Source organism: Pinus tabuliformis, chromosome 8, assembly GCF_031772625.1.
Source record: "Pinus tabuliformis cultivar Carrire ecotype Pingquan chromosome 8, CPIR1, whole genome shotgun sequence".
In the NCBI taxonomy this organism is placed as follows: domain Eukaryota; kingdom Viridiplantae; phylum Streptophyta; class Pinopsida; order Pinales; family Pinaceae; genus Pinus; species Pinus tabuliformis.
In genome coordinates, this window is record NC_142294.1 from 805,084,199 (window position 1) to 805,097,196 (window position 12,998).

The 12,998-nt window shown below is 41.0% G+C and overlaps 1 protein-coding gene across 1 annotated transcript in view; it reads right to left on the reverse strand.

The window, feature by feature from the left end:
• LOC149238033 (actin-depolymerizing factor-like) overlaps positions 1 to 12,998 on the reverse strand; it is a 31,819-nt gene that overhangs the window by 15,236 nt on the left and 3,585 nt on the right. The window contains exons 2-3 of the mRNA XM_089369451.1: positions 9,067 to 9,206; positions 3,735 to 3,982 (exon numbers count right to left, since the gene is read on the reverse strand). Of these exons, the coding sequence (XP_089225577.1) occupies positions 3,735 to 3,982; positions 9,067 to 9,206 (388 nt within the window). The remainder of the gene's footprint in view (positions 1 to 3,734; positions 3,983 to 9,066; positions 9,207 to 12,998) is intronic.

Genomic DNA, 12,998 nt, shown 5'->3' on the forward strand with positions numbered 1-12,998 from the left:
CAACACAAAACAACCTTCCCTAAGCTATCAAGCACTTCCACACTTATCACACCAACTACCTATAGTAGCAGCAATCTGAGCACTATAAGCTCCACACAATCCAAGCTATTCCAAACTCCAAACTAGCTGCTCATGGCAATGGTGGAGGTTTAAATAGGAGAAGGAGTCTCCATGAATGGTGGGAGGATGAGCTTATCTCCAAGGAAGGTGGCTCAAATGACGAACAGACATGCCATATAAGGGAGGGCGACATTTACAAGGCCAACAACCAGGTCTAGAGTCATCTGGAAGGCCGGCTGTTAGAACAAACTCGCCCAAACTGGATCAGCGCGGGTCCATAACTGCACTGGAGCGCTGACATCGCAGCTGAATAACAAAGAAGGTCATGTCAGCGTGATCAGATATGAATAACAAATGCGCTGGCTCATGAAATTTGATCAGCGCGGAAAACACATGTGCTTCCGCGCTGACAGCGCATTCGGTCTGTTATGGAGCGCCCATCAGCGCGGTTATTTGGCCAAAAGTCGCGCTGATAGCAAAAACTTTGGCAAAGTGGGTCATTTGGCCAGATTAGAGGGCATGAGCATGATGGATTTGAATTCATGACACAGCAGTGAGACTGACAGGGAAACAGTGACAAATTACTGTGTAACAGATGCCCCCTAAAGTATGAAGCCCGAGAGAGTGGGAGGGGTGAAATGCTTTACAAAACTGTTGAACTGGAACACCACCAGGAAGGACCTGCATGTATGTACAACTGATATCTCAATTACATGTAGTCTAGGCATGGGCGCAGCCATCCAAAAGACATACGAAGAAGCTATGTGGTATGGACGCAGCCACCCAGCTGAAGAGACCATGATGATAAGAAGGTATGGTCGCAGCCATCCAAAGACTCAAGTATGGGCGCAACCATCCATCAATGAGTCATGTAATAATAACCACAAAATCGCATCCTGGTTCGCAACAGACAAAAACCAGGGTCTTGCGCTCCATCCCAACCCGAACAAAGTACAAGTCCAAGCATGTGAATACATGAGCTGAAGTCGAACATGCGTGAACATCGTATGATTACCAGCCAATAGTGAAAACTGTTAACAGACGCGAGAGGTACCACCAATAATGACAATGGTCCTCAAGGTACTTATAGGTACAATCCGCGGCGTGTGAATCAATGAGTTGGTGTCGAACACCCGTAGAATCATCCGATCGGAGGCCAATGATGAAAACCTCACGTCGAACACGAAGAACCTGCCATTGAGGCATGCAGGCTCTAAGGCACCTGAAGGGAGTCTCTAGGTCACTTTCCTGGATAATGAGCTGAAGTCGACAGGAAGTAACTTTGATCGAAGGTGGGCCATAATGTTTCCCACATCATTGACACGAGACAAAGAAGGATAAAATATTTTGTGTGAGACATCAGAGGGAGGTGGTAAGTTTGCAGAGGCCAACTTCTCTTGAACATATCGGCGGCACAACAGCAGATTTGGCAGTATCTGACATCAAATGAGCAGAAGTCATGGTGACAATGGCAATGAGTAGATGAGAGGTCAAATAGGATAACCCAAACCCACGAAGGCTAGTGTAAAACAAGATGAGAAACCCCCACCCAGACACGAATGCAGACGAGTGCCATGTTCAAGAGCGACATACTGCCGACACGACCATTATTATAGTTCCATTTTCCCCACCATTTCTGGCAATTACCCTGATTATTTTTGGGTGACAAGCTTGACGGGGATAGCATATGCTTGGGAAGATGTCATTTCAACGATGTCCGATGTCATTTAAGTTTTAACGAGCCTGACAAAGGAAGAACTCGGCGTCTTTTCCTGTTTAGAGAGTCTTAAAAGACAACGGAAAAGAAAACTCCAGGGGGGTCCTTTTTCGTAAAGTTGTGTCTCTCGAGCCCGAAAAAGTATAAAATAATGCTCGAAAGAACCGCCCGACCAGTATGATCGAGGGGTACTTTTCATGAGTAGTGATATCGATCTGAAAAAGTAAAAAAGTAATCGGTATCACGTCATTTCGTAACCATTAACGAACTGGAAACGACAAGGGTCCGACAATCTTTTCATTTTTACACGGTCGGAAAAGGGTTTAAAGACGACCGCCTCTTTTTGCTTTTAACGAGTCAAGAGGGATAACTCGGCGATCTTTCCATCTTTAAACGGTCGGAAAAGAGCTGAAAGAAGACCTCCATTTTTATTCTATTTAACGAGTCAAAAAGGGAAAATACTCGGCAATCTTTTCACATTTTACGAGTCAGAAAAGAGCTTACAAGTGACTCGTCCTAGAGGAACGAGTGGTATAAAAGGTAGCAACTGGTTCCGGTAATGGTGGAACTGCTCAAAACATGTAATGGTCAAGATGCTGGCTAATAAAACCACTCATCGCTGCGGTTCCTCAGGAAAGGATAAACAACCAAGTGAGAGCATATGATCGGCCAAAGAGATGGTAGCAATGGAATGAAACAACCAAGGCTCATCTAGCAGAATTTAGCAGATAAAGATAGCAATCACGAGATGTAAAATGGGTATGGGTTCATTTTTACACAAGCTTGAACCATGGAGAACTTTGCTTGGACTCGGTTTCATGTTTACACAAGCTTGAAACGAAAAACTATGCTTGTTATAAGTTCGCATGCCCCCAGCATAATGACGCAAATCGAGGTACATGCCCCCCAAGCTTCATTGCATTCAACAAAGTGGATGGAATGAAGGTTCACTCTCGAGATCGATGAAAGACTCGACTTGTATTTTACGAGATCTTAATCAAAAGACTCGATTTTGAAAGGGAGGTGTTTCATTTTTTAATGAGGTTGACACAGTAAAAGAACTATCCTCATAACCCTTGTTTCATTTTTTAACGAGCTTGACACAAGATCAGGAACTATGCTCCACTAGACCCAGTTTCATTTTTTTAAGGAGCTTGACACCGGAAAGGAACTATGCTCCAACCAGACCCAATTTCATTTTTTAGGGAGCTTGACATAGGGAAATGAACTATGCTCTGACCAGACTTCATCATAATGAACGGGAAGTGGAGGCCCCCAAGAAAGTGGCTCCGGAGGGAAGGCTGACATCTTGGAATTCAGGACCTAATGCCCCTAGGACACTATGCACGACGGTGTCATCACTGGATACAGGCACGGGGTAGGTGGCCACGTAGTTGATCTGCGGTGAGGCAGATGCAACTGGTGGATGGAAACCAGGAGGGACGGATAAGTGCGCCGGAGGGGCTTGTGGACGAACGAACGATAATTGATCGAACACCACTATTCTCCCATCGTGTGGAAAGCAAACCACACGGAAAAGTGAAGAAACAAGGGCTCCCATGGCATACACATAGTCATGACCAAGGAGAAGACTGAAGTCTAAAGAACCTTGGGTAACTGAGATGTCTATATAGACAGTCTTACCCCCCAAAGTAATAGGAAACTTTGGGAGGATCCCTAATGGCTGACACGTTCCTTCATCAAACGCGGTGAGATGCGGTGCAACAGGTACAAGCGATGGAGAACCCAAAGCTCGCCAAGTAGTAACGGGCATAAGACTAACCGATGCTCCTTCATCTAACACAGTGCCAGGCAGCGCCGTATTGCAGGCATAGGCGGTGACCCAGAAAGGCACATGGGATGGAAGGGGAGGGGTAGTCAAATGACTCCAATCAAAGGAAATAACCGAACTACTTGGTGGGGGAACCATATGGTTGCCCCCCTGCTCGGAAAGAACCGACTCTGAATCCTCTGGAGAGGTTGGGGTGGGAACACCCTTATCAGGCTCCGGAGGATTTGACGAGAAGAGAAGAACATGAGAACTTTGCTCTTCTGAAATAGAGTGCTCGAGAGGAGGTGAACTCAAATCAACACCCTTTCCAACCAACGGCGAGTCTGGAACAGGCTGGGAATAGCCGGTTTCAGGAAGAGGGGGCTGGACAAGAGAAGAATCTAAAGCAATCTCTCGGTCAGCAGGGACGTGATCTGCAGTCACAGAAAGACGTTGATAACCAGCGGGAAATGGATTCAGAGGAGCAGCAAGACTTTCCAACACAGCAGAGGCTTTATCCATGAGTGGACAAAGGTGAAGGGGATGTTTGCCTTCACAAAGTCGACAGGGGATTCGAAGCTTCCCTTTCGCCTTACCATTCCCAACTGATGAGGTAGCATCGCCATGATCATCAGTGGATGATGAAGGGCGGGCCGGATCATGAGACCAAACTTCTAATACCCTGGGAATGCCAGGACAATCACGAAGCAGATGGTCCTCCTGGCATAATCGACAAGGAAACTTGACCTTCCGCGGAGGAGCAGAAGGTGACCCGACTTCAGGTATACTAGAGTGGATAGCTGGACTTGAGGGGGGAACTGTGTGTGTAAGCTCTCCCTTAGAGGACTTCTTCTTCTTGGTCTTCTTCTTCTTCTTCTTAGCCACCTGGTTACTTACATTGAGAGTTTCACCAGGCGAAGTACAAGAGGAAGACGTAGAAGTAGGCGTTGAAGTGGAGAGATCCACCTTAAGGTCAACATGACGTTGTTCAGGTGGAGGGACTGATGGACTAACAGCCGATACGGTAGGGACCAAAGAGGTTGAAAACAACCACACAGGCAACCCGACAGTTAACCCTGGTAGGGACAACGTCGCCATATACGGAGCACCAACATTCCCAAGAGGAGGGAATTGTCCTGGATTCCCATCAGAGGGGGAACCTGGGTTAGTGAATCCCGGAAAAGTTGCCATAGCAAACGAAAACGAAACCTACTCAAGCTAACGCACACAAGATCTAACCAGGTGATGTTATCGTGGCCGAATAAATTTTTAAGACACAGGAACCAAACTTGACCTTTTCATGTTTCAAGAGTCGAGAAAAGGACGAAAAGATGACTCCAGTCTCCTTCGAATGTTTAATGAGCACGAAGTGACAAGACGCTCACAGGCACCTTTTCATTTAGGGAGTCCGAAAAGGATCAAAAGTGACTGCTCTGGAGACTCTAGGTATAGGGTTTACCAGGCGACCCGTAAAACTGCTTATACACCTTAGCAATCGTATGAGAGCCAAGGACTTTCCGTACTGCAGTCAATCTTCCCGAATGTTGTGTTCGGTGCGTTACGGTTCACAAGGCGGCAGACTCGGCTTCCTATGGATAAAGGATAAAAGCCTAGTGGGGTCTCCCTATATACGCGACGGTACGTGGGAGCACAGTCCGTGTTAGACCATTATCGAGTCATAGAAGGAGGAATCACCCAACCATAATGTGAAACAACAGTGACTATGTTTAAAGACGCCGGAACACGTCTCTAACCTAGACCTCTAGATATTTGCGTTTAGTTCCAATGCGTTTTTAGGTTAATTCAGTTCATTTTATGGTTGATCTTGAATTGAGTTTCGATTTCAGGTCCTATCGTGTGTTCTCTCACAATTACCTAGATGCAAACTACATGCCAAAGAATACCATTTTGTTCGATGAATTCTAGCTATGAGAAGGTAAAGAATTTTTTGATCAAACAAAACGAACACGAGCAATCAAACAACCTAATGTAGCTAAAAGCAAGGAAAGGAAACTTTTCTTTTGAAAATGCGAATCAATGAAATGTTCTTTTCCTTTTCAATTCTCGAAAGCAAAGCTACTAGTTTGATTTTCTTTCAATGGCACAAAGCATCCAAATGAATTTTGAGGGACAGGAACACCAAGAAAATCACTTAATGAAAGCACACAAAGTTCCCAAAACATCCAAAAAAGATCTCCAAATCAAAAGGAAAAACCAAGTTCCGCACGAGCTATGTGATCTAAGCTCGGCAAGACAAACAGGAATTCAAACAAGGAAGAAGCAAAAACCGCTCGGAAACACAACCAAAAACACTTGAACAATCACTGAACAAGTGTAAAAAACAAATCTGAAGTTCGCTGGTCAAACAAGAGAACAAGATCCCTACGGAAGGCTCGACACACTCATGGCCACTAGATCCCTACTTGGATTCCAGTGTTGTTGTTTGATGAAGAGATGCCACCTTCGCTCCTCCGCTCTGGCTGGTCACGATCTTCCGCGATCTCCACGAATAGATACTTGCACACACGAAGAGGAAACAAACACAAGCGTGAAATCTAATAAAAGCAACTATACATCAGTCAGAAAGGATGTAATTCACATTAACCATTGCATAGACAAATGAGAATGGAACAATAATAGTAGTCATCTATTATTAATCAAGCAGAGAAGAGTACAACCAAATGTTCTGACGTCGGTTCCTTCTCAGGAGGGGCCAGTCAGTAAGTGTCTCAAGCATTCACCTTTGGAAATGATTCTCCCAAGACAAGAAACTCTCTCTCTCACACAAGCAACACAAAACAACCTTCCCTAAGCTATCAAGCACTTCCACACTTATCACACCAGCTACCTATAGTAGCAGCAATCTGAGCACTATAAGCTCCACACAATCCAAGCTATTCCAAACTCCAAACTAGTTGCTCATGGCAATGGTGGAGGTTTAAATAGGAGAAGGAGTCTCCATGAATGGTGGGAGGATGAGCTTATCTCCAAGGAAGGTGGCTCAAATGACGAACAGACATGCCATAGAAGGGAGGGCGACATTTACAAGGCCAACAACCAGGTCTAGAGTCATCTGGAAGGCCGGCTGTTAGAAAAAACTCGCCCAAACTGGATCAGCGCGGGTCCATAACTGCACTGGAGCGCTGACATCGCAGCTAAATAACAAAGAAGGTCATGTCAGCGCGATCAGATATGAATAACAAATGCGCTGGCTCATGAAATTTGATCAGCGCGGAAAACACGTGTGCTTCCGCGCTGACAGCGCATTCGGTCTGTTATGGAGCGCCCATCAGCGCGGTTATTTGGCCAAAAGTCGCGCTGATAGCAAAAACTTTGGCAAAGTGGGTCATTTGGCCAGATTAGAGGGCATGAGCATGATGGATTTGAATTCATGACACAGTAGTGAGACTGACAAGGAGACAGTGACAAATTACTGTGTAACACTCTCTTCTACTACTTCTATCAATAAAGCTATTTGAGTTTTCCTCCATATACTTGTATATCTCTGAATCTTGTTTTTATATATGCATTTGATATGGTTAATGTACATATGATCCTATATTGTTTATGGTTATAGATCTCTATGCTTTGATGGTATTTTGCTTCTTTGACTCTACAGGTGTTCTTTGAAGTGGGACAAGTGAGAAAGGAGTGGTGAAAGCTCTATCAAGGGAGAGAGGAAACAAACAAGGAGACTAGCGAAAGACTAAGGTTGGTACTCTATGATTTTCTCTCATCTATCTCTCATAAAGGAAAACACAAGTAACTTTGGTTTTTTTGTTTCTAAGATATCTACCCGTTTTAGTGGGACTAGCAGCTCTGAATGGACACTAGTTTTCCCGATAACAAGAAGATCGAAGAAGCTCCATTTTATTTATCTTCAATTGCAATTTGAAATTACAAGTTCTACATTCCAAGAGGTTCTAAAATCTCCATTACAATGATTCCAAATTCTAACTTCTCATTACAAACTTATAAGATCCTAAGGTACTAAAATCTAACTTCTTAATTCTAAATTCTAAATTCCAAAGTTACAAATGAAGGATATAACACTCCTATTTATACAACAAGATGAGATAACAAACACATAATGATGGTAAAACACAATGGTAACCCATTTAATGATGAAAGTGATGCTAATGTGATGACATGGTGGTGGAATATAGGTGAGAAAATGTGTGAATGGAGAGAAAGTGAATGTTGAAAGGAGTGAGAGTAGATGAATTTTAAGGATAATTCTTAGGCCCAACATACCCCCAAACTGAAGGTATTGCATGTCCTCATGCAATCTATTTCATTATTTTTTATACTTGAGCTTTGGCTTAAACTTTGCATGATATTATTTACTTAACTTTTGCAAAGTGTTTTTGATGAATTGCAACTTGGTTGGTTCTTGTGTTTCAACCATATTTTGTTTGTTGCATTCAATTTTAATGTATGAACTTTTCATAATGATAATTTGATTTTTATTGCAAAGTATTTTGTTGGAATGCATCATGGTTGGTTCTAAGTGTTCCATAATTTTTAAAAGATTCATGGCGTATATTTATAAATCTAGTGCTATTTATGTGATGTTGTGGAATCCATCTGCTATTTATGTGATGCCGCGGAATCCATCTATGTTAAAAAACAAAGGATTGGCGCAAGATTCATTTGCAAGAGAGCATGAACAAATATCATTGAACTCGTCTCGCCCTGGTCAGCAGAAAAAACACAGAGGCCTTGTGGCATGCACCACTAGTTTGTCAAACATAGAAGAAGGGAGTTGAGCGTTAATTGGTTGGGCTATAACTTTGAAGGTCTTATTGTAGCCTTTCTAGTGTCTCACATTTTTTTTGTCATAATTTCTCATAATTTATGGATGTAGTTGCAATATTTATGAATGATTTTTAAATATTTATGCAATTATTTTTCATTGTTAAGCTTCACAATTAAAATCCTTGAAAGTAGCTCATACTCAAGTACATAACTTATTTCCCATGAGTTAATTTAAATAAATACTTTCCTAAAAAATGAATAAGAACATGATGGAAATAAATACACCTATGAGGAGTTACTACCTACCATTATTTATGTTTTCTTCAATACTTTAGGAGTAAAAGTGTAAATGTGTCAATTCATTAGTGCTTACTACCCAACAAAAAATTATGCAATTACTTATCCCTTAGTAAACAATTAAATTTTCTATTTCATATATCAATTTACAATTTTTTTTTAAAACATAACATCCATTTAAATAACAAAAACTACATTTTTTTTTATTTGCTAATACTATTCCAAAATAAAACAAAAAGATAAATAAAAAAATTTATTAACTTAAACGAGAAAGTTTGTATAAACTACCACTTAACGGCCCATCACAACTAGTCAAAGAAAATAGGAAAGCAACTAATGCAACTGCAATGAATAATCTCATACACATGTTTCCTTATGAATATGCAATAAAACCAATATCATAAGTGAAACCTCCTCAACGTTAAGCATAAACATGTAACAATAATTAGATATCATCTTGCACGCGCTCTTATAACATCGATGGCCAACTCAGTGGGATCTGTTGCCTGCACTTCACGGTACACACCATCCAACTCCCTCCTAAACTTGTCCTTGGAGCTCGCATACACCATCTTGCTCCTCACCCTTGAAGACTCAGGAGACCTGTAAATTTGTTTATGCACGTCAAAATCCATGTAATATATTTGAAAGAACATGTAGAAAGAAAACCACCATAAAATTGTAAGATGAATATAACAACGATTCTGCATGCGGAAAAAAGTTAATGAATCGTTGAAACTTAATGCCTAGGGATACAAATTACCTCCAGCCATTGGTGATGTTTTGATGCAAGCCACAGTCCACTTGCTTCTTCTTCAGCACTCCAGCTTCAATCCAAGCAAAAAGAAAAGAATACAAAAATTCTGAAGGCACTTCCAAGCTCTGCTATCTCAGCTAGATGGTGTGAAAAACTGAAGGGGGTTGAGATGCCAGCTTGGGGACCAAACAGATGAATTTATAGCCAAGCTTCCATCAAGCTTCTGATAGCTATGTGTCAGATGTCCCACAGATTAAGGCAGAGAACTCCAGATGGGAGTAATGGACCACTTCAGTAGCTCCCAACAATAAATTTATTAACTGCAGTTGATTTCCTTAACTTAAGGAAACTACTGCAGTTGGTTTCCATAAGTTAAGGAAAGACTGCAGTTTAAATTCCATAATTGTAGGCAGCAATTGTGCAAAAATTAATGGAGCTTAACATTCTCCCACTTGGTCCATACTTCCAAACTTAATGTCTCAACTTAAAAACCATTGATAATCTGTATTAAGTAATAGATACATGAATCATGGCGATAAGTCCTCTAATGACGAGTATTATCTTCCATGTATTACTATGTATTTATTCTTATTATAATTTATGTGGCAACAATTTCTTAATGAATAAACCTTATGTTTATTCTTGGTCCTTCTTAAATGAATTTTCTCAAATCAACTTAAAGTGCACATAAATATGAGAAAAAACATCACAAAACTTAAGAATTTCATTAAAATAACATTGTCCATACAATGAGAAACTACATAATGGAACCAAGTCCCATATTCAATACATGATCCTTGAATTTAAATGGTGGCATGCCCTTAGTCAAAGGATCAGCGATCATCAACTCAGTGCTGACGTGCTCAATGACCACTTTCTTTTCTTTAACACGTTCCCTTATAGCTAAATACTTAATGTCGATGTGTTTATTTCGACTCCCACTTTTATTGTTTTTAGCCATAAAAACAGCAGCTGAATTATCACAATATATTCTCAATGGCTTAGAGATAGAATCCATAATTCTAAGCCCAGAAATGAAACTCCTAAGCCATACACCATGTAAAGTAGCCTCAAAATAGGAGACGAACTCGGCTTCCATAGTGGAAGTGGCAATCAAGGTCTGCTTGGCACTCCTCCATGATACAGCTCCACCGGCCATCATAAAAATGTAACATGGTGTTGATTTACGTGAATCAACACATCCAGCAAAGTCAGAATCTGAGTAGCCAATTACTTCCAAGTTGTCCGTCCGTCTATACATAAGCATGTAGTCTTTGGTTCCTTGAAGGTACCTCATTACTTTCTTTGCAGCTCTCCAGTGGTCTAAACCTATATCACTCTGATATCGTCCCAACATTCCCACAACAAATGCAATGTCAGGTCTTGTGCAGACTTGAGCATACATTAGGCTTCCGAAAACAGAAGCATATGGAATGTTCTTCATTTGTTCCCTTTCAAAGTCGTTCTTCGGGAATTGGTTCAAATTGAACCTATCACCCTTCACAATGGGAGCTACACTTGGTAAACAATCCTTCATCCGAAATCTCTCTAAAATTTTATTAATATAGGTTTCCTGTGACAGACCCAAGATGCCTCAAAATCTGTCTCTATGGATCTTAATGCCAATGACATAAGATGCCTCACCCATATCCTTCATATCAAAATTTTTAGAGAGGAATTGTTTCACCTCATGTAGAAAACCCTTATCATTGGTTGCTAGCAAAAGGTCATCCACATATAAAACAAGAAAACAAATTTTACTCCCACTAACTTTCAGGTATATACATTGATCCATAATGTTTTCTACAAAACCAAAAGAAGAAATTACATTATGGAATTTCAAATACCATTGGCGGGATGCTTGTTTTAATCCATATAATGACTTCTTGAGCTTGCAAACCAATTGCTCACCATCACTAGAGGGGAATCCTTCAGGTTGTTTCATGTAAACCTCCTCCTCTAGATCTCCATTAAGAAAAGTCGTTTTCACATCCATTTGATGCAACTCCAAGTCAAAATGGGCTACTAATGCCATGATAACGCGCAAGGAATCTTTCTTAGATACAGGAGAAAAAGTCTCCGTGTAGTCGATTCCTTCTTTCTGAGTGAATCCCTTAGCAACAAGTCTTGCCTTGTATCTCTCAATGTTGCCCAATGAGTCTTTCTTTGTCTTAAAGACCCATTTACATCCAATGGCTTTTGCACCATTAGGCAACTCAACAAGATCCCAGACTTCGTTACTCTTTATGGAATTCATCTCTTCCTTCATGGCATTGTACCATAGTTCTGATTCTTTGCAGCTCATGGCTTGTGAAAAGGACTCGGGATCATTTTCGGCTCCAATGTTGTAGTCATATTCTTGTAGATACACAATATAATCATTAGGAATTATTGATCTCTTAGGTCTAGTAGATCTTCTTAATGTTGTACCATCATCTTCCTGAGAAGTATGTGGTTCAACTTGTTGTTCAAAAGTTCTTGGCAACTCTTGAACTCCTTGATCTACTGGAATATCGTCAGCAGCTTGTGGAACTTCAACAATTGGTTGTTCAACACCAGTTTGTACTTGAGGGGTGATATGAACAATAACCAATCTATCACTTGAAGTGGAAGGTTGAGATTCTGAATGATCCTTCTCAGAAACTATGTTTCTGGTTTGATCGCTCCCACTGATCAAGTCATTTTCAAAAAACTTTGCATTTCTTGATTCCACAATCCTAGTGCTGTGAGATGGACAATAAAATCTGTAACCTTTGGACCTTTCAGCATATCCAATGAAATACCCACTAATGGTCCTTGGGTCCAGCTTCTTCTCTTGTGGATTATAAATTCTCACTTCAGACGGGCATCCCCAAACGCGCATATGTCGCAAACTCGGTTTCCAACCTTTCCATAATTCAAATGGCGTTTTAGGAACCACCTTGGTTGGAACTCAGTTTAATATATACACTGTCGTCTTAAGTGCTTCCGTCCACAAGGATTTAAGAAGATTGGAGCTACTAAGCATACTCCGCACCATGTCCAATAATGTTCGATTTCTTCTTTCTGCTACACCATTCTGGTCGGGTGAACCAGGCATGATGTATTGGGCAACAAATCCATGCTCTTGAAGAAATTTAGCAAATGGCCCAGGTGCTTGTCCATCTTCTGTGTATCTACCATAATATTCTCCACCTCTATCTGATCTCACGATCTTAATTTGCTTGTTGCATTGTTTCTCTACTTCAGCCTTAAAGATCTTAAAGGCATCTAATGCTTCGCTCTTTTTATGAAGCATGTAGAGATACATATATCGTGAGTAATCATCTATAAAGGAGATGAAGTATCTCTGACCATGTGAGTCCATGTCTGGACTACATATATTAGTATGTATGATCTCTAATATGTACGAACTCCTTTTGGCACCTTTCTTTGACTTGTTGGTCTGCTTTCCCTTTATGCAGTCCACACAAGTCTCAAAATCAGTAAAATCTAGAGTATCAAGTATTCCTTCATTTACCAATCTTTTAATTCTATCTATGGAGATATGACCTAGTCTCCGCTGCCATAATTTAGAGGAATCTTCATTAATAACACATCTTTTAGTGCCAGTGTGAACATGCATTGAATCATAAGTGACATTGTTTTGTAAATTAATG